Genomic DNA, 26210 nt, shown 5'->3' on the forward strand with positions numbered 1-26210 from the left:
TACAGTGTATGTAAACTTCCGACTTCAATTGTATGTTAGTATTGTAGAGTAACTACAATGTTGTTGATCCCCTCTCAGATTTCTCCTTTCACAGCCATTAAACTCTGTTTTAAAGTCACCATTGACCTCATGGTGAAATCCCTGAGCTGTTTCCTTCCTCTCCGGCAACTGATTTAGGAAAGGCACCTTTGTCTTTGTGGTTGAATCTGTGTTTTGATATTCACTGCTCGACTGAGGGACCTTACAGATAATTTTTTTGTGTGGGGTATAGCTGAGGTAGTCATACAAAAAAAAAACATTTCAAGCAGAGTAAGTCCATGCAACTTATTATGTGACTTGTTTGGCAAATTTTCACATAACAAAAGGGTTGAATACTTATTGACTCAAGACATTTCAGTTGTATTTTATTTTACTTCTTAAAACATAAGTCCACTTTGACATTATGGGGCAGTGGGCCAGTGACAAAACAATCTAAATGTAATCAATATTAAATTCAAGGTGTAACACTACGAATTGTGGAAAAAGTCAAGGGGTGTGAATATTTTGTGAAGTCTCTTTAATCGAACGATATTGGTCTTTTTCCGTTTTATTAGTCATATGTACAGAATAGACATTGTATACACTGTCCAACGAATTGCTTACTTGCCACAACAACAATAAGAAACAACAATAGGAAATAAGAAAATATAAGAAAACAAACAAAGTTAAATGGCTCAGTAGAACAGAATAAACATTTTAGCAAGAGCATAATAGAGGACGATACAATATTTACACATTTTTGTGCAGTATTGTGTAATAATAAGAGTCTGGTAGCAGCTGTTGTGATGTGTGTGTAGCATTAATGTCTATTTGTGTGTGGGTGTTTATGTGAGTTAGTGCATATGTGCTACGGTGTGGAGAGTCAGTCCAAGTGGTCAGTCCAGTTTAAGTGTTCAGCAGTCTGATGGAGGCTGTTGGAATCAGGAAAACCTCCCACAGACCTAGCCTCAGTCCAAATCTGCATGTGCTTCAGGGAAGGGAACATAGCTGTGAAGTAGCACAAAGCCATGAAGGAGTGACTGCTCAACTGCAGTTGTTTCCCGTTAAAACCCAGGAGTTATTATTTGTCATGTTGTGTTTCTACTGTTGTGTGAGAATCTGTTTTTGGGTGTGTGTGTTCATGCGTGTTCAATCATGTGGTGTTCCTAGGTGTGGATTGATGCTGGCCCTCAGATCATCTTCTCCTATGCCATTGGCACCTACTATGCTGCAGCGGCCTCAGGAAAAAAAGAAAAGACATTAGTTTCTTCTCCATTTAGATTTGTTTCATCAAATTGTGAAATAATCCATGTCTGTTGTGAATATAGGTGATTATGATTCTTGGCATCATAACAATGACAGTCAAAGGAGTTGGACTGCAAGTTCCAACACAATCACCTATATTTACAATAGCCCTATTTTCCTGCCATTTTTTGTCTAGACGGAATAGTTGTGCAAGAAAGCAACGCTCGGTACCCTTAGTGTTGGTACACAAAAAAGTGTTTGAATTTTGGAAATGGATGCTCATAGAGTCGTGGCCAAAGGTTTTGAGAATGACACAAATATTAATTTCCAAAAAATGTGCTGCTTCAGTGTCTTTAGATATTTTTTGTCAGATGTTAGTATGGAATACTGAAGTATAATTACAAGCATTTCATTAGTGTTAAAGGCTTTTACTGACAATTACATGAAGTTGATGCAAAGAATCAGTATTTGCAGTGTTGACCCTTATTTTTCAAGACCTCTGCAATCCGCCCTGGAATGCTGTCAATTAACTTCTGGGCCACATCCTGACTGATGGCAGCCCGTTCTTGCATAATCAATACTTGGAGTTTGTCAGAATCTGTGGCTTTTTGATTGTCCACCAGCCTCTTGAGGATTGACCACAAGTTCTCAATGGGATTAAGGTCTGGGGAGTTTCCTGGCCATGGACCCAAAATATTTATGTTTTGTTTCCCCGAGCCACTTATCACGTTTGCCTTATGGCAAGGTGCTCCATCATGCTGGAAAAGGCATTGTTCGTCACCAAACTGTTCCTGGATGGTTGGGAGAAGTTGCTCTCGGAGGATGTGTTGGGACCATTCTTTATTCATGGCTGTGTTCTTAGGCAAAATTGTGAGTGATCCCACTCCCTTGGCTGAGAAGCAACCCCCCACATGAATGGTCTCAGGATGCTTTACTGTTGGCATGACACAGGACTGATGGTAGCGCTCACCTTGTCTCTCCGGACAAGCTTTTTCAGAATGCCCCAAACAATCGGAAAGGGGATTCATCAGAGAAAATGACTTTACCCCAGTCCTCAGCAGTCCAATCCCTGTACCTTTTGCAGAATATCAGTCTGTCCCTGATGTTTTTCCTGGAGAGAAGTGGCTTCTTTGTTGCACTTCTTGACACCAGGCCATCCTCTAAAAGTATTCGCCTCACTGTGCGTGCAGATGCACTCACACCTGCCTGTTGCCATTCCTGAGCAAGCTCTGTACTGGTGGTGCCCCGATCCCACAGCTGAATCAATTTTAGGAGATGGTCCTGGTGCTTGCTGGACTTTCTTGGGCACTCTGAAGCTTTCTATAGAAAAATTTAACCGCTCTCCTTGAAGTTCTTGATGATCCAATAAATGTTTGATTTAGGTGCAATCTTACTGGCAGCAATATCCTTGCCTGTGAAGCCTTTTTTGTGCAAAGCGATGATGATGGCATGTATTTCCTTGCAGGTAAGCATGGTTGACAGAGGAAGAACAAAGATTCCAAGCACCACCCTCCTTTTGAAGCTTCCAGTCTGTTATTCGAACTCAATCAGCATGACAGAGTGATCTCCAGCATTGTCCTCGTCAACACTCACACCTGTGCTAATGAGAGAATCACTGACATGATGTCAACTGGTCCTTTTGTGGCAGGGCTGAAATGCAGTGGAAATGTTTTTGGGGGATTCAGTTCATTTGCATGGCAAAGAGGGACTTTGCAATTAATTGCAATTCATCTGATCACTCTTCATAACATTCTGGAGTATATGCAAATTGCCATCATACAAACTGAGGCAGCAGACTTTGAGAAAATTAATATTTGTGTCATTCTCAAAACTTTTTGCCATGACTGTACACTTGTTTGAGGACATTACAGAATGCCATCACACCCACCAATGGTGAGAGCCCGCTGTAGCTGTTATTACCATCATCTATGCCGTAGTAGGTTTTGGGTGATTTAAACAACACATTGATACACACACAAACACACGCTCAAAGAGCAAGCATCCTGCGAGGGAGAGGAATAACTCACGTTAGAGCAATGACAGTGTTGTTGTTATTGTAGAGGTTACTACTAGGGGGGGATACTACTGACTCGGCCATCTATGACCATGCAGAGTGACCATGCAGACAATGCACTGTTATAGATTGCTGAGCTTGAATCAGGAGCAGAGCATGAGTAATCAATAACATTTTATTTTATTGTATTAGGATCCCCATTAGCTGATGCCATGACGCCAGCTCGTCTTCCTGGAGTGACATGAGTTATTGAGCATCCTGTCCCGTCCTCACAGGGCTTGGTTTACATAACTTGGATGGGCAAATGTTGTTGTCCTGTTAACAGAGCATAGCAACGATGGCAGTAATTCTGTAGCTGGAAGGTGTGATAACAGGGTAAACCCAGCTGGTATTCCCCAGTATTACCACACACTTCTATGAATGTTTAAGCAACGCTCACTTTTCAAAGCTACTGTAAGGTTGACACCTAAGGAATTACAATCCACATACATTATTTTGAGTATACAAGACCTACTATAGTGTTTTTTTTATATTGTTGCTGTCCTCTGAGTTGCTCTGTCTTGATCCCTCAGGAACTCTTTCGTGAGGCTCAGGCACCTCTGCACCAACACATGGGTCCACAGCACCAACAACCCCATTGACAAGGAGGAGGAGAAGCCTGTCATGTTACGGGTGAGTGGCTGGGAAGGATAATAGTGTGTGACCGTTGGTCGGACTTGAAAATCTATTTATTGAAAGTATGTTTTACATGTCCCTGTTTAGATTGGTACATCAGCTGTTAAAGAAGACAAAGAGGCCTTTGCCATAGTGCCTGTCCCCCCAGCAGAAGTCAGAGACTTAGACTTGGCCAACGATGCCAGTAAAGTGTTAGCATCCATCGCTGGCAAGCTGGAGAGGGGCACTATAACCCAGAATGAGAGGAGGTAAAGTGTGTCCCTACCGCACCTCCTTTGACCTACTGTATTACTTTATCGTACATACACTACCGTTCAAAGGTTTGTGGTCACTTAGAAATGTCCTTGTTTTTGAAAGAAAATAAAAAGAATTGTCCATTAAAATAACATAAAATTGATCAGAAATACAGTGGGGACCGTTGTCCTGATTAAAGAAGCAATAAAACTGGCCTTCTTTGGGCTAGCTGAGTATCTGGAGTACCAGCATTTGTGGGCCTGAAACAAAGTACTTTCCTCTACTTTCCTCAGAAACTCATCAGTCTATTCTTGTTCTGAGAAATGAAGGCTATTCCATGTGAGAAATTGCCAAGAAACTGAATATCTCGTACAATGCTGTGTACTACTCCCTACTACAGCACAATCTGTCTAACCAGAATAGAAAGAGGAGTGGGAGGCCCCGGTGCACAACTGAGCAAGTACATTAGAGTGTCTCGTTAGAGAAACAGAATACTCACAAGCCCTCAACTGGCAGCCTCATTAAATAGTACCAGCAAAACACCAGTCTCAACTTCAACAGTGAAGAGGCGACTCCAGGATGCTGGCCTTCTAGGCAGAGTTGCAAAGAAAAAGTAATATCTCAGACTGGCCAATAAAAAGAGAAGATTAAGATGGGCAAAGGAACACAGACACTGACAGAGGAAGTCTGCCTATAATGCCAGCATTAGTTTTCAGTTTTCAGCTCTGCTAACATAATTGCAAAAGGGTTTTCTAATGATCAATTAGCCTTTTAAAATGATAAATTTGGATTAGCTAACACAACGTGACATTGGAACACAGGAGTGATGGTTGCTGATAATGGGCCTCTGTACACCTGTGATAATCCATTAAAGATACAACATGAACTATGTCTACACTGTATTTCTGATCAATTTGATGTTATTTTAATGGACAAAAGTTTTGCTTTTCTTTCAAAAACAAGGACATTTCTAAGTGACGCCAAACTTTTGAACAGTAGTATATCTGGTAGGTTGAAAGTATTTTTAGAAGGCTGCTGTTGGACTTTTGATCTCATGTTGAGATTGTCATCATTTAACACCTACACCAGGTAGTAGGTTTTCTTTAACACCTACACCATAGTTTTTCTCCTTTAGCTGTTGTTCCTAGCTCATCTCTCTGGAGAGGCTGGCTGTAGGAGTTGGTGTTATCTGGTACCTTGGTAGAACCAATCGCCTCCCTGGCCCTGTCACTTTGGTCTCTAGGTTTGTCACTAAGCTTCTAGAGGACCTGGTCTTCTTCGTGTGTGACATCCCCAACACTGGCCAGGATGTGCTGGAGATCATGGTCAACAAGCCCAATCGAGAGAGACAGAAACTCATGAGGGAGCAAAACATTCTTAAACAGGTACACCTCATCGTACAATACAGTAGTAGTATCATCTACATTGGGCTTGGTTGAGTTGACCTCTCTGCATTGTCAGTTTGAGCGTCACAATTAAAAATTACACATGGAATCCATATCCCTCTTTAGATTTTCAAACTTCTCCAAGCCCCGTTCACGGACAGCGGGGATGGTCCCATGCTGCGATTGGAAGAGCTTGGTGACCAGCGCCACGCCCCCTTCAGGCATATCTGCAGGCTCTGCTACAGGGTATTACGGCACTCCCAACAAGACTACAGGAAGAACCAGGTTGGTGTGCATAAATTATTGATTGATTGATGTTGTATCAGACGCAGAGATGCAGAATTTATTTTGTTAAAAGGCACTGACTCACTGACTCCCCCTCTACAGGAGTACATAGCCAAGCAGTTCCGCTTCATGCAGAAACAGATAGGCTACGATGTTCTGGCTGAGGACACGATAACAGCCCTGCTCCACAACAACCGCAAGCTCCTTGAGAAACACATCACAGCTGCTGAGATTGACACCTTCGTCACCTTGGTCAGGAAGAACCGGGAGCCCAGGTGAGACCAAGAGGAGGGGCAATAGGATGGGGGCATGCCATGAGCCTGATTCAGAAGGTTGTTTGGGTGGAGCTTTTTTTGTACAGCACCAGCCAGGGAATGTAGTAGATGTAGATTTATTCAAATGTATGCATGAGGATATCAGAGGAAGGGATTGTGTGGGATCGTGGCACTGGAGGTAATTGCTGTCATTACTGCTGTCAAGCTCCAGTCATGCCTTATGCTACTGGTGATATGAGAAACATGCTGGTCCAATGGCCTGGATAAAGAGGACTTTTACTGGAGTCTTATGGAGCTGGTAGGGGAACTGGGACAGAGCCAGAATAAGCCAACTCTGGGAGCCTGTAGTGTAGCCACTGGCAGTTGGGCCTGTACATTGACAATCATTCCCTTTCTCTTCGTCTCTTATCTTCAGGTTTCTGGACTACCTGTCTGACCTGTGTGTGTCCATGAACAAGTCCATCCCAGTGACTCAGGAGCTAATCTGTAACGCCGTGCTGGACCCTTCCAACGCAGACATCCTCATCGAGACTAAGTATACCCCCCCTAGATATGATGATTTTGTTTTACCCTAGCACTGAAAACATGAGCGTGGGTGTGTGCATGTATTTGAACATTGATCTGATGCTTTCTAATTAGACTGGCTCAATTGCTGTTATTAGTAATGCTGTCGATTTATGGAAACAAAACACAGATGTGTTGTTTCAGTATTCATTATTTTCTGCAGTTTCATTGTTGACTGTCTGTTTTATCTGCCGCCGACCAGGCTAGTGCTGTCGCGCTTTGAGATTGAGGCTGTAACAATTGGGGAGGCTCCCGTGGAAACGGAGGAGGACGAAGAAGAGGTGTGGCTCTTCTGGAGGGACAACCTCAAGGAGATCAGGAGCAAGAGTGTCAGAGAGCTGGCCCAGGACGCCAAGGAGGGCCAGAAGGAGGACCAGGAGGTGGTCAGCTATTACAGGTCAGGGATCAGGGCCTTACAGGGTTCACAATGAGTTTTGGTTGGATAGTTAGTGTTATGACAGTATGTAGAAGCATATGCACCAGTAATTTGATTGTCTATGTGTAGGCCTGCTTTCAGATTAGGGCCCTGACCAGATGTTAAAGTATGTTCCTCTCCGTCCTGCAGGTACCAGCTGAACCTGTTTGCGCGGATGTGTCTGGACCGTCAGTACCTGGCCATCAATAAGATCTCTGGCCAGCTGGACGTGGACCTGATCCTGCGCTGCATGTCTGACGAGGACCTGCCCTATGACCTGCGCGCCTCCTTCTGCCGCATGATGCTGCACATGCACGTGGACCGCGACCCCCAGGAACAGGTCACCCCCGTCAAGTACGCCCGCCTGTGGTCTGAGATTCCCTCCAAGATCGCCATCGGCGAGTGAGTGGGGTTTATGAACGTGCTATTAGAGTCCTTTCAGAGATATTCTACATTACCTGAGCTCATCTACAGGCTACCCTTTACACAAGAATATTCTCTCCCTTTCTAAGCTACGACAATGATGGGACAACCAGAGATGAGATCAAGGAGAGGTTCTGCCTGACCATGGAGTTTGTGGAGAACTACCTGATGTCTGTGGTGTCTCAGAACATCCCCTTCGACGACAGAGAGAAAAACAAGCTCACCTTCGAGGTAGGTTTCCCTGGAAACAGCATGATGTCAACCAGACAACTTTACTTTGAGGTAGGAATGCATAATGTATATGTGGAGAATTTACTCCCCTCCTTTTTCTCTCTTATCTATGAAGGTAGTTAACCTGGCAAGGAACCTCATTTACTTTGGCTTCTACAACTTCAGTGACCTGCTGCGACTGACTAAGATCTTATTGAACATCCTGGACTGTGTTCATGTCAGCACCATATACCCCGTCACCAAGCTGGAGAAAGGAGAGGAAAAACAAGGTGAACAGCACACTGCTGCCTGTCTGTTACCCTTCTGTCAATTGGTATTGGATGTTACAGATGTACTGTATTTGAGGCGCACTATCTCTCTCTCACTCTTTCTCAATACACCTCCCTTCTATGATGAATCATGGTGGAGTTGATAAGGTTTGGTTAATGTGTTGTCGGTGAGTAAGTGCCCCATTTAAATTCTGAGGTGTGTGTGTGTGTGTCCACAGGCAGTAATGTGATGAAGTCTATCCACGGGGTGGGGGAGCTTATGACCCAGGTGGTCCTCAGAGGTGGGGGTTTCCTACCCGTCACCCCCACCCACCAGCCGGAGGAGGGCGTGGTCAAGACCCAGACGGAGCCGGAGAGGGAGGACATCATGGTGATGGACACTAAGCTCAAGATCATCGAGATCCTCCAGGTAAGTCCTGCCCTTTTCATCTTTTCATGTAGATTGTCTGATAATTGTATCCAATTATCATGGCTTTGATTTCCCATAGTATCAAATAAAATGGTATACAAAATCTACAACATATTTTTCTCTGTATGATTATTCTTAGTGGGGAGCTCGAAAGCCTAAATTGTGCGTTCTGTTTCTGTCCACTAGTTCATTCTGAATGTGCGGCTGGACTACAGGATCTCCTGCCTACTCTGTATCTTCAAGCGGGAGTTTGATGAGAGTAACCCTCAGGGTGATGGCGCACCATCTAGTGCTAGTCAGGATGGAAATAATATGACAGGTCAGCATACTGACAGCCAGAGCCGTGTCCTTTGTTGTTACTGCTTTTACCCTCAAGCTACTGACCCTACAGACATCCAGATGTTTATTTTCAGAATGATTAAATGCATGTATGGTGTTGATGGTTTCTGAAGGGAAGTATGGCCTTCAAAGGGCTTCACAATAATGTAAATGCTTAATTTCTTTTTAGGGGCTCTAGATTTTGAGAACATTGAGGAGCAGGCAGAGGCGATCTTTGGAGGAAGGTAAACCCTCTCATTTGAAATCTTGATACAATGGAGTGCAGTGTCCGTTTCCATGATTACACTGTATTAACACTGGCGTCCCCATTGTCTGAGCCTGTTGTGTTGTCCTGCAGTGAGGAGAACACCCCTCTGGACCTGGATGACCATGGAGGGAGAACCTTCCTGAGGGTGCTGCTACACCTCACCATGCATGACTATCCTCCCCTGGTGTCTGGGGCCCTCCACCTGCTCTTCAGACACTTCAGCCAGAGACAAGAGGTCCTCATGGCCTTCAAACAGGTAGACCACTGCCCAATCCCATAGGCTCCACAGCCACAAGAACACACAGGTGCTCTGTATCATTGCTCCTCACACCCATCAATCATCTTATCTTTAGTTAGAAAGTCATTTTATAAATTAGCAGCAGTCATTGGGTTAAAAGGCGCTTGAAGGCCTAGCTTGCTGTGAATATTCAATGCCCAGGGGGCGGGGCACAATTGGCCCAGCGTCATTAGGGTTTGGCCAGGGTAGTACGTCATTGTAAATAAGAATTTGTTCTTAAATGACTTGCCTAGTTAAATTAAGGTTAAATAAAAAATCAATTAAGTCTACATTCAGGTATATGTCTTCCTCTTAGGTCCAGCTCTTGGTAACTAGCCAAGATGTGGACAACTACAAGCAGATCAAGTCAGACCTGGACCAGCTGCGCTCCATTGTAGAAAAGTCTGAGCTGTGGGTTTACAAGAGGCAGGGGGATGATGACGGAGGGGACGGACCCTCAGAGTCCGACCATAAAAATAAGGTATTGTTTCAACTGAACTAATGGTTACTGTACATCTGAAGGCTTTCGCTGAATGCTTCACATGAATATGAACAAGCTCTCATTCTAACTCTGTCCATGTGCAGGGGGATTCAGGCAGCTCAGACAAAAAGAAGACGGAAACCACCAGCAGTTATAATTACAGGGTTATGAAAGAGGTACAATCTTCTTAATTTTCTCTCATTGTTCCATCACACACTGTAAGGAGTCACATCAGATATGTATGAGGTAGTCAGTCTCTGAGCCCCTTCTCTCTTCCCCTCTGTTCAGATCCTGCTGCGGCTCAGTAAGCTGTGTGTCCAGGAGGGAGCGTCAGGGAAGAAGAGTAAGAAGCAGCAACAGAGACTACTGAGGAACATGGGAGCCCACAGTGTGGTGCTGGAGCTACTGCAGATCCCCTATGAGAAGGTACTGAAAGATAGGATGGGCCAGACCTATACTCTCATCACCTCATACTTTAGAGAGACTAAAAAGGCATAAAGGCATGAAGCAAGCACATAGACTTGTACAATTACGAGGTCAACAATGACATTTGTGGAAGGTTTGAATGATAGCTCCAGCTCTTGGGTTGTGTGTCTGTCTGTACTTGTTGTGATGAACACTTTAGGGTGAGGACGTCCGCATGCAAGAGATCATGAAGCTGGCCCATGAGTTCCTCCAGAACTTCTGTGCAGGGAACCAGCAGAACCAGATCCTGCTGCACAAGCACATTAACCTGTTCCTCAACCCAGGGGTGAGTGGACTCCTGGGGTAAGGGTTGGCAGTGGGCTGGGAAGAACCAGTGGTTCTCCATCATTCCAATGCCAATAAAGCAGCTAGTTTAATGCTTATCTTTCTCTTCAGATTCTGGAGGCAGTCACCATGCAACACATCTTCATGAATAACTTCCAGCTGTGCAGTGAAATCAACGAGCGCGTGGTGCAGCACTTTGTCCACTGCACCGAGACGCATGGCCGCCATGTACAGTACCTCAAATTCCTGCAGACCATTGTCAAGGCTGAGAACAAGTTCATCAAGAAGTGTCAGGACACCGTCATGGCTGAGGTGGGGCAGGATAATTGCAGTGCACACATGATTATAATTCAAATGAAACACACTATGCATTTCTGTAATACACACCAGCAATACTACCCAAACAAACTTGCTTTCAAATCTATATGGTGTGTCAGTAGAAGCTGATAAGAACAGTATGTCTGTCTTCCTCCCGCTAAGCTGGTGAACTCAGGCGAGGATGTGCTGGTGTTCTACAACGACCGTGCATCCTTCCAGACTCTGGTCACGATGATGCGGTCGGAACGGGACCGTATGGATGAGAACAGCGCTCTGAGGTACCACATCCACCTGGTAGAGCTGCTGGCCGTCTGCACCGAGGGAAAAAATGTTTACACAGAGATCAAGTGCAACTCTCTGCTGCCTCTGGATGACATAGTGAGGGTGGTCACCCATGAGGACTGCATCCCTGAGGTGAGTGAATGTCGGTTGGGCCAACAGGCAAGCGGGGTAGACCGCTGGAAAGATATGATGAGCCCTATTTGTATATTGTGGAACTCATCTGAACAGATGCTTCTTGAAGCAAGTTAGGCTAAATTATAATTATGTGGCTCTTGAGAATAATGATGTACTGTACCTAGGTAACTCTAAAGTTGTTAAAGGTCAACTGTCTCTTAGAACAAACTTTTCTGGTTTTAAACAGTCTATGTGGCATCAATATAAGTCAGAAACATAAATTCTAGTGTCAAAATTTACTACAAAGTGTAAATAGGATAGTTTTGGTCATAAAGCCAGTCTCGTCCAAAACAGAGTTTTGTAAGTGAGTTAGTCATGACTTAATGGGTGGTTTTGGTATGGAAGCAGCTGTGCTGATTGCGCTCTATCAGCAGTACGCACTCTATCCAATCATAGCAGCCAGAACCTCCAGACAGTGCGACAGACCTGCCCATTATACAGCGCCTCAGACGATTTTACATAAGAAAGCACATCGCCAATATTATATTGAAATAACCCTTGGCCCTAAGCCCTTTATGAAGTGGCCACTTGCTGATGTGTTTGATAGCGTCTATCACTCGAGTGTACCCGTTTTTGGGGGAAAATTTGAATTGAGACGATCAGAGCACACTTGTTTCCCAACTGCAACTTGTCAATATTCCAAAAACCCAGGCATTCGCGAGCATCTTGTGTCTCCCCGCAATCTGTTTTTGTAACATGATTCTCTTTGAGCACTGCCAGACAGACGCGCACTCTGATAATAGATAAAGTTGTAAAAAACTAAATGGCACCGAAACAGACACTTTGCCACTCCCCAGTGACTTGATAAGCTGATTGTGGCCTGATAAGCTGATTGTGGCCTGGCTGCTCAATGTGCCTGTTACAGTAGCTACTACTTGCTAGCTTCATTGACAATCAGAGTTGAAACTTAGCTAGCTACCAAGTGATTTTGGGAACTGATAAACAGTGTGTAGCTTGTGCTTTATTTATCATCGTATGACAGCTTGCAGATAATGTTATAGACTTGTTATTGTTCTCAGAAATCAGTCCTGAGCTCGTAGCTAGACTTTCCCGACTTGATAGACTGTACGGAGTGCACTGACTAATTTTCCATGCTATTTTTTTTACGTGAGAAATGCTGCACCAAACACCTAAATTAGACCTCTGCAAAAAGTCTACATTTAATTTCAGATTTCTTGATTTATCTTAGATTCATTCTGACTATTTTAACAAAGTGACTATTTTGAAGAAGTGGCTATGTTGTTGCTACGGTGACTCAGTAGGGACAAACAACGGTACCTACCAGGGTATGATTAAGCAATAAGGCCCGAGGGGGTGTGGATACAGCCCTTAGCCGTGGTATATTGGCCATATACCACAAATCCCAGAGGTGCCTTATTGCTATTATAAACTGGTTACCAACGTAATTAGAACAGTAAAAATCTATGTTTTGTCATATCCGTGGTATGCATACCCGTGGTATACCACGGCTGTCAGCCAATCAGCATTCAGTGCTCGAACCACCAGTTAATATGCAAACGTTACAGACCCATATCAACCCACACAACCAAGACGGCTCTCATTTGGCTCCTGCTTGGCTTCAGTTCTATAGCATTTCTTAATGAGCAATCTTCAAAACGAGGCCAAATCACAAAGTGCCGTCACCCTTTAATTCCGACCTTCCTCTCTAGGTGAAGATAGCCTACATCAACTTCCTGAATCACTGCTACGTGGACACAGAGGTGGAGATGAAGGAGATCTACACCAGCAACCACATGTGGAAGCTCTTTGAGAACTTCCTGGTGGACATATGCAGGGTAAATAAACACACATTACATCTGTTCCATATCTTATGGCTTGTCAACAGACATGCAGGTGACATGTTACTGATAGCTTGTTGATAGTTTGTTAAGCGTTCTACAGGGAGACTCTCCAAATAAAGTGTTATGGTTTAAAAATTCTGGTAACTTTCCCAAAATTCTCAGGTTTTCCAGAAAACACAAGAGCCTAACCCTACCCTAACCCCGGCTAAACCCTCCCCTAACCCCGGCCAAACCCTCCCCTAACTCGGCCAAACCCTCCCCTAACCCTGGCCAAAGCCTCCCCTAACTCGGACAAGGCTGGACCAATTGTGCGCTGCCCTATGGGACTTCCGATCACAGTCGATTCTGATGCAGTCCGGGATCGATCCCGGGTCTGTAGTGACCCCTCTAGCACTGTGATGCAGTGGCTTAGACCACTGAGGATGCAAATTAAATTGTATTTGTCACATGCGCCGAATACAACAGAATACAACCTTACCGTGAAATGCTTACTTACAAACCCTTAATCAACAATGCAGAGTTTTAAAATTGTAAGAAAAATGTGCTAAATAAACTAAAGGAAAAATAGGAACACAATAAAATAACAATAATGAAGCTACTGGTACCGGTACCAAGTCAATGTATACAGGGGTACAGGGTAGTCAAGGTAACTGAGTTAATATGTACATGTAGGTAAGGGTAAAGTGACTATTCATAGATAATAAACAGAGAGTAGCAGCAGCGTGTGTGAAGGAATGTGCGTGTGTGTGGCGTCCATATGAATATATGTTTGTGTGTGTTGCAGTGCCAGTGTAGTCCGTCGCTCTGGATAAGAGCGTCTGCTAAATGACTTAAATGTAAATGTAATGTATGTCTGACTGTGTGGTTAGAGTCCAATGACTATACATCGAGCCTGTGTAAGACAGTCAGTGCAACAAATAAGAATAAAATAAGCGGGTCAATGCCAATATTCCATTCAGCAGTCTCATGGGTTGGGGGTAGAAGCTGTTAAGCCTTTTGGTCCCAGGCTTGGCGCTCCAGTACTGCTTGCTGTGCAGTAGCAGAGAGAACCGTCTATGACTTGTGTGACTAGAGTCATTGAAGTGTTTTAAGGGAGGAAGTGTGATCCAGTGAATGCTCACCCATTACCCACTGTCTGATGAGTCAACCGTGTATATCTGTGTCTGCTGTCTGTAGGTGTGCAACAACACCAGTGACAGGAAGCATGCAGACACGGTTCTGGAGGGTTACGTGACAGAGACGGTCATGAGCATCGTCACCACATTCTTCAGCTCGCCCTTCTCTGACCAGAGCACCAGTCTGCAGGTAACCATGACTGCAAAACAACACAATTTAAATAACCACCATAACACACAACATGTTACAATCCAAGCAGTTGAATGGTGGATATTCTGAGCTGTCGGATGAAATCTGGTATCAATAATTTTCTGTTGATAGTGATCTGTGTTAACTTGTTGTTTTATAAAGGGCATTCATGAACATTATCCCCAAAGGCCCACACACTTACATTTATCATGTAACATATTACATTTCTTCAAATAGGTGGCGCGTCAAGTGTATGTAAGTATGGGTAAATGTCCAGCTGTGGTTAGTTTCCTGTCCCCTGGGTGTGTTACTTACCAGAAGTCCTAAACTAGCAATAGATTTCATATGGAACTGAGTCAGCACCTTCCAAGAACCCTTTACAGATGCTGGCGTCTTGAGAATCCTCCCCCGAGTTCCTTCCCAGATCTTTGTTTCGCAAGATGCCATCACTGCTGGGATGTGTTTGCAAACAGCAAGTAGAGAATGGTCAATCACTCTGTGGTCTACTGTAGCCTAAAGAGGGTGGGAGGTGTGCCGTGTGAGGGAGTAGCCCATTGCTTTTCTTGGAAGACTTGTCCACTTCACTCTATGGCTTTTTCAACCACTCGTGGTGTAGGCTAGTAATACCAATGCAAGATTAGCTTGTAAGTAATTGCGTTTCCTGTTTTGCAGGAATAGTTTCACTCCCATTAGACTTTATTAGGTTTTGTTTTTCTCATCGTCATTTTCTCACCCTTAAAAACTCCGTCCACCATCCCACATCCCAAGACACTTACAGTAATATGCGTGTACACAATTTATGTGAAGCACCTAATGATGATATTCATTCCCTTCTATCCCATGACAGGCAAGCATTCTGGGAAAGATGACCGAGGTATATGTTGTGCTGTAGGTTTGTGTGCAGCTTGCTTACAGGGTGGTGTTAGGTCCTGATGGTAGTGGTGATACTGTATGTGTTAGACATTGGTACAGCAGAACTGGTTGATACCTGAACTGATTCTGGTAATAACCAACAGGCATACTAGAAGTGATAGACCGTCTTACCTACTGTAGGTGTATAATATAGCACGTCTACAGCACATACGGTTAAAGATTCTAGGATTCTACGGGCAAACAGGAGAAAACGCTTTGAAACAGAAAACATAAATTAGCATTCAGGTAATACCTTGTCAGTTTCAAACTTTTCTCTGGTTTCTCCCTGCAGAACATGACCAATTTGTATCTGAGAGCACCCTATGGTCTGAGATAAACCACAAAAGCCTTTGTTGATCACCACTGGGGATTTTAACTTTGGTTAATGTGTAGCTTCTGACTCATCTTTTGACGTCTTCTCTCCTTTCATATCTCCTCTACTTTCTTCCTGTCTGTTTCTATCGGCTCTCTTTCTCTCTTTCTCTTTTTTTTCTCTCTCCCTCAGACTCGCCAGCCGGTGTTCGTTCAGCTCCTTCAGGGGGTGTTTAGGGTGTTCCACTGTAATTGGCTCACCCCCACACAGAAGGCCTCAGTTGAGGCCTGTATTAAGGTGCTGTCTGATGTGGGTAAGATACCTGCACTTGGCCTCCACCTGTTTCCCAAACACTGTCTTGATAAAGTATATATATATATAATATTTCAACATCTTTTGAAACTTTTGTTAAACGAGCTCTCCTCTTAAGTTTGCATCCTACTGTTTCATTGCACACAGCCAAGAGTAGAGCCATTGCCATCCCTGTGGACCTGGACAGCCAGGTGAACAACCTGTTTGTCAAGTCCAACAATGTGGTCACCAAGTCCATCCTGAGCTGGAGGCTCTCTGCTAAGAATGCCCCCAGGAGGGACTCCAATGCCACCACGTCGGTCAGCTACAGGAACATCATAGAGAGGCTACAGGTGAGACTTCATAATGACCATGTCCATCACCTACAGGAACATCATAGTGAGGCTACAGGTGAGACTTCATACTAACCACGTTTAAGCTACAGGAACATCATAGAGGCTACAGGTGAGACTTCATACTGGCCATGTCCGTCAGCTACAGGAACATCATAGTGAGGCTACAGGTGAGACTTCATACTAACCATGTTTAAGCTACAGGAACATCATAGAGGCTACAGGTGAGACTTCATACTGACCATGTCCGTCAGCTACAGGAACATCATAGAGGGACTACAGGTGAGACTCTGGAATATATTGAGGAGTTAACGTTTGCATCTAACAGTGGGTTCAAGCCTAGTTCTGACAACATTTGATATGGGTAATCAGGGAATCAGTTTCATTATGATTTTGAATTCAATAACATCCTGCTTCTGTTGTTGGGAAAATTAGCCATGACTTCATGTGCTGAGGTTTTGGAACTCCAGGTCAATTGGCCAATCCATTCCCAGAAATGGAATGCATGGAAGTGCAATAGTAAAGGAAAGATTTGTAATTCCCAAGAAGGTTAATACAGAGTTTGTTACAATTTCTTTTCAGCCAACATACTGAGGATACTAGCAGACCATATTGCCACTCCTATTTGCCCTATTTTCAATTTAAGCCTACTAGAAAGTATGTGCCCTCAGGCTTGGTGGAAAGAAAAAGTAATTCGGCTACCTAAGAATAGTAAAGTCCCCTATACTGGCTCAAATAGCCGACCAATTAGCCTGTTACCAACCCTTAGTAAAGTTTTGGAAAAAATGGTCTTTGACCAGATACACAATGCTATTTTAAAGTAAACAAATTGACAACAAACGTTCAGCATGCTTATAGAAAAGGACATTCAACAAGAACAGCACTTACACAAATGACTGATGATTGGCTGAGAGAAATTGACTATAAAAAGATTGTGGGGGCTGTTTTGTTAGACCTCAGTGTTGCTTTTGCCATTATTGATCAGAGTCTGCTGCTGGCAAAACATATGTTATGGCTTTACACCCCCTGCTATATTGTGGATGAAGAGTTACTTGTTCAACAGAACACAGAGGGTGTTCTTTAATGGAAGACTCTCCAACATAATCCTGGTAGAATCAGGAATTCCCCAAGGCAGCTGTCTAGGCAATTTAAGTTTTTCAATCTTTTCTAATGAATTGCCACTGGCTTTGAGTAAAGCCAGAGTGTCTATGTATGCGGATGACTCAACACTATACATGTTAGCTACTACAGCGACTGAAATGACTGCAACACTTAACAAAAAGTTGCAGTTAGTTTCAGAGTGGGTGGCAAGGAATTAGTTAGTCCTAAATATTTCTAAAACTAAAAGCATTGTATTTTTGACAAATCATTCACTAAACCCTAAACCTCAACTAAATCTTGTAGTAAATAATGTGGAAATTGATCAAGTTAAGGTGACTAAACTGCTTGGAGTTACCCTGGATTGTAAACTGGCATGGTGAAACATATTGATTCAACAGTAGCTAAGGTGGAGAGAAGTCTGTCCTTAATAAAGATCTGTTCTACCTTCTTAACGGCACTATTAACAATGCAGGTCCTACAGGCCTTAGTTTTGTCGCACCTGAACTGCTGTTCAGTTGTGCCACAAAAAAGGACTTTGGAAAATGGCAATTGGTTCAGAACAGGGCAAAACGGCTGTTCCTTGGATGTACACAGAGAGCTAATATTAATAACATGCATGGCAATCTCTCCTGGCTGAAAGTGGAGGAGAGAGAGACTTCATCACTACTTTTATTTTTGAGAGGGACATGTTGAATGCACTGAGCTGTATGTTTGAGCTACTGGCACACAGCTTGGACATCCATGCATACCCCACAAGACGTGCCACAAGAGGTCTCTTCACAGTCCCCAAGTCCAGAACAGACTATGGGAGGCACACAGTACTACATAGAGCCATGACTACATGGAACTCTATTCCACATCAAATAACTCATGCAAGCAGTACAATTTGATTAAAACAAACAGATAAATGGAACAGTGGGGGGCTGTGAAGCAACACAAACAGGCACAAACACATGCATACACATACACAACAACATACGCACTATACACACATGTACACAAGGATTTTATTCTGTAAATATGTGGGAGTTGTGGAGTAGGGACCTGAGGGCACACAGTGTGTTGTGAAATCTGTGAATGTATTGTAATGTTTATAAAATTATATAAACTGCCTTAATTTTGCTGGACCCCAGGAAGAGTTGCTGCTGCCTTGGCAGCCATTGTTTTTGGTAAACAATGGTTAACTTCTGCTTTTATATGTTTGTCGAGTGAGCAGTCTGAGACAATAAGGTCACAATGTTGACCAGCATATTTTTCCGTTTTGTCAGCTTCCCTGTTGGGGCAGGACTTCAACAGTAGGGGCTGGCACCCAGGGACCAAACTCATAGATACAGTTAGGTTGGGATCAGACCTACCCCTGATCTAACATTCAGTGTGCCAATGCCCTGAGTTTGCCTGTGCCCTGTCTGTGTCCTATCTCTGTTTCTGCTACGCCTCAAACCGTGCCTGTCCTCTGCTCTGCTTTGTGTTGTAGGACATAGTGTCGGCCCTGGAGGACCGTCTGCATCCCCTGGTCCAGGCTGAGCTGTCTGTCCTGGTGGACGTGCTGCATCGCCCTGAGCTGCTGTTCCCTGAGAACACAGACGCCCGCAGGAAATGTGAGAGCGGCGGCTTCATCTCCAAGTGAGACCCCAGTACCCACAAACCACGGCAAGCCACTCACATCCCTGACAAGTTTACAAACAATCGATGCGCCTCTTTCCACGTCCAGTGATGGACCATAGTCTGCAATTTTCTTTGAAATTCTGCAATTTCGTCCAAAGCATTCGTAAACCAAATAAGGGTTAGTTCACTAGGAAATTACCTAGCTGTGGTTTGACTGAAAAGTCTGTACAGTCTCATGATACTGTCTCAGTGTTCAGGAATGCATGGTGTTAACCTGATCTGAGCTCTTTCATACTGTACCTGTTGTGCTGTAACTAGAGTTGGGACACATTTCCCCTGTAAGTCTACACAGTAACTGAATTCATCATTGAGCAGGGCGTCCCGCTCCAAACAGGCTAAGTACGGAAGTGACCCAGGGCTTTGTTTTCACATGTCCTACCCTGAGCCTACTGGAGCTCTGGCTCCCTCACACAGTCCTCCCTCCCTCCCTCTCTCCCTCCAAGCCTGCCTCCCCCACACAGGCCAGGCCAATCCTGTGTGTGTTGTCCTTGATAAGGGCTGAGATTGGATAACAGGGTGGGAATGTGGATGTCTGTGCTCTTTGAACAGATTCCTGCTCAGGGATTAGCCTACTGTAAAGGGCCGCAGGGAGGGGAAATTCATATGTGGAGGAGCACGTGAGACACCACCAGTTCACACTGATTCAGGAAACTGACTTACGGTACAAAGGCAGTACAGTACAGTACTAGCCTCAATGTGTAGAATACAATGGGACCTTTATGGAAAGCCTGTATGCCAGAAGACATTGGGTCTACTGGTTCATTGAAGCTTCAGCACTTGACTCATATACAGGATTGGTAATTTGGATTTAAAGGCTCATAACCATGAATACAGTAAAATGCAAAACCTGATTGACCGCTCTAAGACCCACGTGAGGTCAAATCTCTACCCAAACATTTACAGCCAATAATAAATTAAGCCAATCAATTAGGATTATGCCAAGAAGACATTTACCCTCATCTCTAAACTACAAGATTAACAGTAATTACTGTAGTAGAATCTCTCTGAAATCAGGGTATTTTTTAGTTGTTGTGGTATGCAATTCTGTACAGTGCAGTATGTGTGATCCACCTGCCCCTGACCTCTGACCTCTGCCCAGGCTCATCAAACACACCAAACAGCTGCTGGAGGAGAACGAGGAGCGGCTGTGTATCAAGGTGCTGCAGACTCTGAGGGAGATGATGACCAAAGACCGTGGCTATGGGGAGAAGGTAGCTACCTACACTAAAATGGCCCTCTTCACCACCTCACAATACTCATCTGGTTCTCTCTACGCTGGGATTTATCATGAGAGGAAACAGAGTTACTAGGAGGCCTGTTATTCTGTAGCTCTTTACAGAGGTCAGTGCAGAGGTCAGGGTTTAAGAGCAAAGATGGAGTTGGAGGTTCAGTTTTCCTCTGCTGACCTGTGCCCTCCCCAAGATACTGGGTGTACTCAGGTCTGTGATTGGATGGGATGAGTCTTTTGGCTTGGTTTATAACCTACAGTAGCAGTTGCCGCCCTTCTGCAGGAATAAGATGCCAAGGGTGTGTGTATATACGGTATCCTCCGTGCTATTCACAATCACACACTAAGACACGCGCTTAAAAACTAATACACCATTTATGTGCCAATGACTCTCTGTACTAATCTCTGATTAATGCACTTTGTTCTCTCTGCTGTTCTGTTGATACTTACAAATCCATTGCTTTGAGATGTAGTAACTTGTGTGTTTTTTACTAACTGACATGGTGTGTTTCTGTCCAACTGTTTGTCTGTTTCCAGCTGCCTCCCCTCCCCTTAACCCAGCTCTACTAACTCTGCCACTATACTCTTCTCTTCCAGCACATTGCCTTTGATGATGAGATGGATGTGGCTGAGGTTGATCATTTTCCTTCTTTCGTTTGATTTCCGTCTCATACTAGTGGTGTAGCTAGATGCACATGTGCTAAAGTTTTGCTGTATTATGTGCTGCTGACCTCCGTGAACTCTTCCCCATGCTCTCTCTGTGTCTGTCAGAGTAGCTGCCAGTTGCCATGTGTTGTACTGTATAACTGTGCCACCACTAGCATGCTAAGAACTGTCTGGTAATGTTGCCAACTTGCCATACTCCTATGTGTCTTTATTGTAGTAATCTGCTTGAAGTTTAGTTGCTGGTCATTGTGTACTTCTTTTGTATGAGTGTGTCAGAAGTTGTGTGTCTTTTCAGAATGGACTTGCATATTGTCAATCTTTTATTTTAGGAAACAGTGCATACAGACTGTAATGATAGACCACAAGGAGCAAAATGAGTCTACACGTCAGTGGATGTAGCCATTTAGTACATAACTGGAACACGGTGATGGCTTTATGGTTCAGTCATATTGATGTACTTTCTAGTCTTAGCAGCTTTGGAATTTCTGTGGTGAAATACTTAATGGTGCCATTCCTTTCTCCATCTGCACATTTGTTTGTGTGCATTTCCTTGATTCATTTATCCCCCCTTGTGTTCAATGCACTGTGTCACTTAAGATGTACAGTAATTTGCAGTGCTACGCCATATAGTATATTTATGTATCCTTTGAATGGGAAAAGTGGAGATATTTATTGTGCAAACTGCAAGCAACTTTGAAACAAGTTCAATTCGGTTTGCAGCTTTATTCACCACTTTCTCCTCACAGAACTGAAGCTAGACAGAACAAATTCCTTTGGGAGATCAAGTGGTAGGCTATCTGAATGGAGGCAGGATATGAAGAGCCAGGGTTTGGCTTGAGGGGGGAGCAGCAAGGGGGAAGGTTGGTGTCGGGGTGTTGATCATACCCAGTCTCTCTTTGGATGGTGGTCAGAGGGACAGGGGCAGGGTGGTTGCCCCTAAGCACCCCATCACCATTACCACAGCAGGTGTGTGAGTATTTATACACATGGAACTATCCCTTAAACGTAGTGGTGGAAACCAGATCATCCCCACATCCATAGAGGGTAACGGGGTGTTTGGGTGCGCAGGTGTTCTTGCTTTGCGTGTGTGTACTGTATATGTACATCAGGGAGTGTGTCTGTGCGTGCCCTAGAGGAAGTGGAAACTGCAGATATCCTCTTTCTTCCCTTTCATCTTGTACTGCGTCTGTCAGGGGACTTTCAGAAAGCCTGAGGCCGGTGCCATATGGGAGGGACTAATGTGGCATCACATTCTCACTGATGTCATAGAACAGAACACCTCTTTTACTCAGAAGCTGTTCTATTATTATTCCCCTTCTCCATGTCAACGCACCAGACTGTACAGGACACCACATTGACCAAAACCTATATTGAGAAGGTATGACATTTAAAAGCACAACCTTCAATCACAGAATATATCGTTTTTTTTTATTTATTTACCTTTAGAAGGTTTTGTTTAGTATTAGTTGCAGTATTACTGTAGTTATCTTTTTGGCCACAATAACATCATCTAGTCAACTTGTATTGTCTAGTAAATGAGCATGTACACGAGATGGTAATGAGTTACAGCAGTAGAGACTAACTTCCTTTCAGGAAAAAAATGAAAGCAAACAATGGAGTGAGAGAGACTGATAAGAAGGAGAGGTAAACACAGATATCAGTTAGACTGACCGTTGGAGAGTCTACGATCTGAGCTGTATGTCTGCCAGGTCACATACTCACATGAGTGTCTTCTCTCTCTTTTTCCTCCCTCCATTCCTCCCCCCAGTGTTATCCAGGGATGGAAATCCCCGGCTACTTCTTTGTTGCCTGAACGGACCCTTCCCATTCGTAGTGTCTGAAGAATGTGTACACCCCACCCACACATCCGGCACGTGCATGGACCCAGGAGGGCCCCCCTATGGGACGCAGTGTCCCATGCTCCATGCTGATCCAAAGCCCACACTTCCCCTCCGCGACAGAAATGGCAGCAGCAGCACTGGGCTGTCTGTCAGTTAGCTTTTAAATTAGCCCTGTGTTCAGCCCGCATTTCTGCTCTGCCCGACATTGCACCTCCTCTGTGGCGTACCCCGCTACAGGCCTGACATATAGTACAGTACTCCCCCTAGTCATCTGGGAAGCACTGGGGACTGTAGGTCTGTTCCTGTGTGTGTGCCGTGTGACTCTTTCACTCCCTTTCCTTGCTGTGTGTGTCCATGCCGGCTGATCGCTATCGTCTCATTATCCCTGGCAATGTCGCTCTTTCTGTCCCCCTCTCTATTTCTCTCTCTATACCAATCTGTTTCTCTCTGTCTCTCCCTCTTCTCTCCCTTCACGGCTATTCTGCATCACTCAGTGCTGGTGTCCTCTCTGCCTCAGTATGTCCCTGCTTGTCCTCAGCTATTCCCAGAGCTTCTGCAGTGTGTGTTAGGCGAGGGGACCCTAGTTGTTTCTCTGATCCCCTCCAACAGGGGGAACTATAGGCATTTCTGCTGGCCGTGCAGCTCTGGCCCAGTTTCCATGTAGCCTGCCTTCATCCTGCACGTTTCTTGGGCTCCCGCCAGCTCGCAGGCAGCGGTTACATAAGAGCTAACGTAATTTTTTTCCCCTGGAATTCAGACTCTCCACTGATGTGTGACCTTCATCAGTAATTGCCAGTAAAAGTGCGGCGGGGCTGTTTACTGAAAGACTGGCAGTGCCTCGTGTTGGGCGGCGCTGGGGCGAGCAAGGGAGCGTGGCAAGGGAGGGCAGGAGTACAGGCCATTTTCACAGCATACACCTGTTAACTGTTTCAGGGTGAGGGGCACTGCACAGCCTACACCTGTTAACTGTTTCAGGACCACCTCTGGTTCACGGAAGACCACTGATGTAATGGTGTCAGACAAGAACAAAGGAAATCATCTCTCTGTCCTCCCCCTTTGATTATCCCCTCTACCTGCCTATTTACTGCACTCTCTAAGCTATAATAATAATGCTAGGGGATATGAGGGGGATCAGCGGGGATGGGGGCCAGGGACAGGTAGTTATTGCTAGGATGACAGTCCTGTCACTAGACGAAAGGTCAGGCAGGTTATATAAAACAGAAAGAAGGGGGTGGTGTTATTCATCTTCACACCTTGAGACAAGTGCAGAATCCTTTCATCTTTCCACTGCTGAAATGTGGCAGTAACTGAAATGTGACAGATGACCTAATGTTTGTAGTGATCCCGCCCATTATACTACTATATACTTATACTATACTACTATATATTCAACGTCATATAGTCTGAGAAAACGTATAAGTGGAACCAATGTTGGCAGTCATGGGTCGAGCTGTGTAGAGAAACTGCATATTTGGTGAGTAACTAATGTATTTTGACATTATAACTCTAGCAGAGCTGTCTAATGCGAGTTTGAATCTGAGCTTCCTGGGCATTAGAGAGGAGACGCATCATACTCATCGTCAACATCTCTAACACAGACACTTGGGCAGGTCGACCTCAGCCTTCAGCTCACTGGAACATGGAAGACAAATCAGGTCCAATGAGGACCGTAATGAATGTCATTCTCCACCACTCAAAATGTGACCAATGGGAAATACACTTGAAAGTAACTCTATGACATTGTGATTGAATTGAAATAGACAAGTGAATCAGGGTTGACACATTTGAGCTTTGTTTGCATGCATCATCCTTTTTCCTGTGGATATTGATGTTTTATGTAAAGAGGGGCCTGATAAGGGGAGATTCTTGTCTAGTCTAACAATTACTCAGTCAGCATGACTGGGCTACTGGGGCAGAGTCAACCCCACTGTGGTCTGTCTATCTGTCTCTCTGCCTTTTCACTTTGCATTTCCATTTCAATGTATCACATCTGTCTACTCCTTCTAAAGGTCCTTTTTAACAAGGTGTTTAAGCAAGCATTTGAGTCTGAGTATGAGTCTGAGTGTCAGCTGAGGTGTTCGTTTTTTTTGTTTGTGATGTTAGTTTTAATGCTTTTTTTCATTTGCATATATTATTATGCACTGTATCACTAATACACTATATATATAAAAGTACGTGGACACCCTTTCAAATTGGTGGATTCGGCTGTTTCAGCCACACCCGTTGTGGGCAGGTGTATGAAATTGAGCACACAGGCATGCAATCTCCATAGACAAACATTGGCAGTAGAATGGCCTTACTGAAAAGCTCAGTGACTTTCGACGTGGCAACCTTTCCAACAAGTTAGTTCCTCAAATGTCAGCCCTGCCAAACCCGGTCACCTGTAAGTGTTGTTATTGTGAAGTGGAAATGTCTAAGAGCAATAACGGCTCAGCCGCGAAGTGGTAGGCCACACAAGATCACAGAACGGGACCGCCGAGTGTTGAAGCGCATAGCGCATACAAATTGTCTGTCCTAGGTTGCAACACTCACTACCGAGTTCCAGTAAGGCCATTCTACTGCCAATGTTTGTCTATGGAGATTTCGTGACTGTGTGCTCAATTTTATACACCTGTCTCAGGCTTTTTTTCATGGTTCGGGCTACCCCCCCCCCCACATACAGAAATGTCTTGTCAAGATTGGTGTGGAAGAACTTGACTGTCCTGCACAGAGTTCTGACCTCAACCCCATCAAACATCTTTGGGATGAATTGGAACGCCGACTGTAAGCCAAGCCTAATCGCCCAACATCAATGCCCAACCTCACTAATGCTCTTGTGGCTGAATGGAAGCAATTCCCCGCAGTAATGTTCCATCATCTAGTGGAAAGCCTTCCCACTACAGTAGCAAAGGGGGACCAACTCCATATTAATGGCCTTGATTTTGGAATGAGATGTTTGACGATCAGGTGTCCTAATACCTTTGTTCATGTAGTGTACTTCTGTCATGCCACTAAAAGCCATATCTGCAAGTCTGATTTGTCCGTCGTAACCCCTTAGTCCTTCATGTTAGGACGTGAAATTTCTAATCCTTTCACGTAAAAAAACTAAACAGTACATTTGTACATGCAAGCAACTGTGTGAAAGCAGTGGCATGTGAACACAAGGAGCGTAGAATAGTGATGACACAGAGTGCTCCAATAACCGCAGAAACTTAGAATACTGTAGATACGTTAGATAAGGGCATGTTTGTTGTGCCCTTGCTTCTCCATGGCTGGCTTTGAGTCATGCGCTTTTATTACTGTTGGGCACATGACAGGCCAACTGATTAACTGTAACCAGCCAGACGGGCAGGGAGCTTCTTTGCAAAGCGGCATGGCCTTGTATCGGTCTGTTTGCACTGTGAGGCAGGTGACCTGAGAGCTGCCTGAGGTTAATTTGCTCAG

At 44.4% G+C, this 26210-nt stretch overlaps 1 protein-coding gene across 13 annotated transcripts in view; it reads left to right on the top strand.

Moving 5' to 3' along the window:
- Nucleotides 1–26210, top strand: part of LOC118388347 (inositol 1,4,5-trisphosphate receptor type 1-like) — a 152357-nt gene that overhangs the window by 47620 nt on the left and 78527 nt on the right. For 7 of the 13 annotated variants that reach the window (XM_052526645.1, XM_052526646.1, XM_052526649.1 and 4 more), the window contains 27 exons: nt 3850–3949; nt 4040–4200; nt 5430–5571; nt 5698–5856; nt 5959–6131; nt 6547–6666; nt 6898–7092; nt 7261–7512; nt 7623–7764; nt 7880–8033; nt 8252–8442; nt 8629–8761; nt 8951–9005; nt 9119–9284; nt 9622–9786; nt 9891–9962; nt 10075–10212; nt 10412–10537; nt 10648–10848; nt 11017–11268; nt 12981–13106; nt 14289–14417; nt 15835–15955; nt 16102–16286; nt 18862–19010; nt 20152–20263; nt 20878–20913. In XM_052526645.1, coding sequence (XP_052382605.1) covers nt 3850–3949; nt 4040–4200; nt 5430–5571; nt 5698–5856; nt 5959–6131; nt 6547–6666; nt 6898–7092; nt 7261–7512; nt 7623–7764; nt 7880–8033; nt 8252–8442; nt 8629–8761; nt 8951–9005; nt 9119–9284; nt 9622–9786; nt 9891–9962; nt 10075–10212; nt 10412–10537; nt 10648–10848; nt 11017–11268; nt 12981–13106; nt 14289–14417; nt 15835–15955; nt 16102–16286; nt 18862–19010; nt 20152–20263; nt 20878–20913 — 3955 coding nt within the window. The remainder of the gene's footprint in view (nt 1–3849; nt 3950–4039; nt 4201–5429; nt 5572–5697; nt 5857–5958; nt 6132–6546; nt 6667–6897; nt 7093–7260; nt 7513–7622; nt 7765–7879; nt 8034–8251; nt 8443–8628; nt 8762–8950; nt 9006–9118; nt 9285–9621; nt 9787–9890; nt 9963–10074; nt 10213–10411; nt 10538–10647; nt 10849–11016; nt 11269–12980; nt 13107–14288; nt 14418–15834; nt 15956–16101; nt 16287–18861; nt 19011–20151; nt 20264–20877; nt 20914–26210) is intronic. The other 6 variants (XM_052526648.1, XM_052526650.1, XM_052526651.1 and 3 more) reach the window with 1 other exon arrangement.

This window comes from Oncorhynchus keta, chromosome 10, assembly GCF_023373465.1.
Source record: "Oncorhynchus keta strain PuntledgeMale-10-30-2019 chromosome 10, Oket_V2, whole genome shotgun sequence".
In the NCBI taxonomy this organism is placed as follows: domain Eukaryota; kingdom Metazoa; phylum Chordata; class Actinopteri; order Salmoniformes; family Salmonidae; genus Oncorhynchus; species Oncorhynchus keta.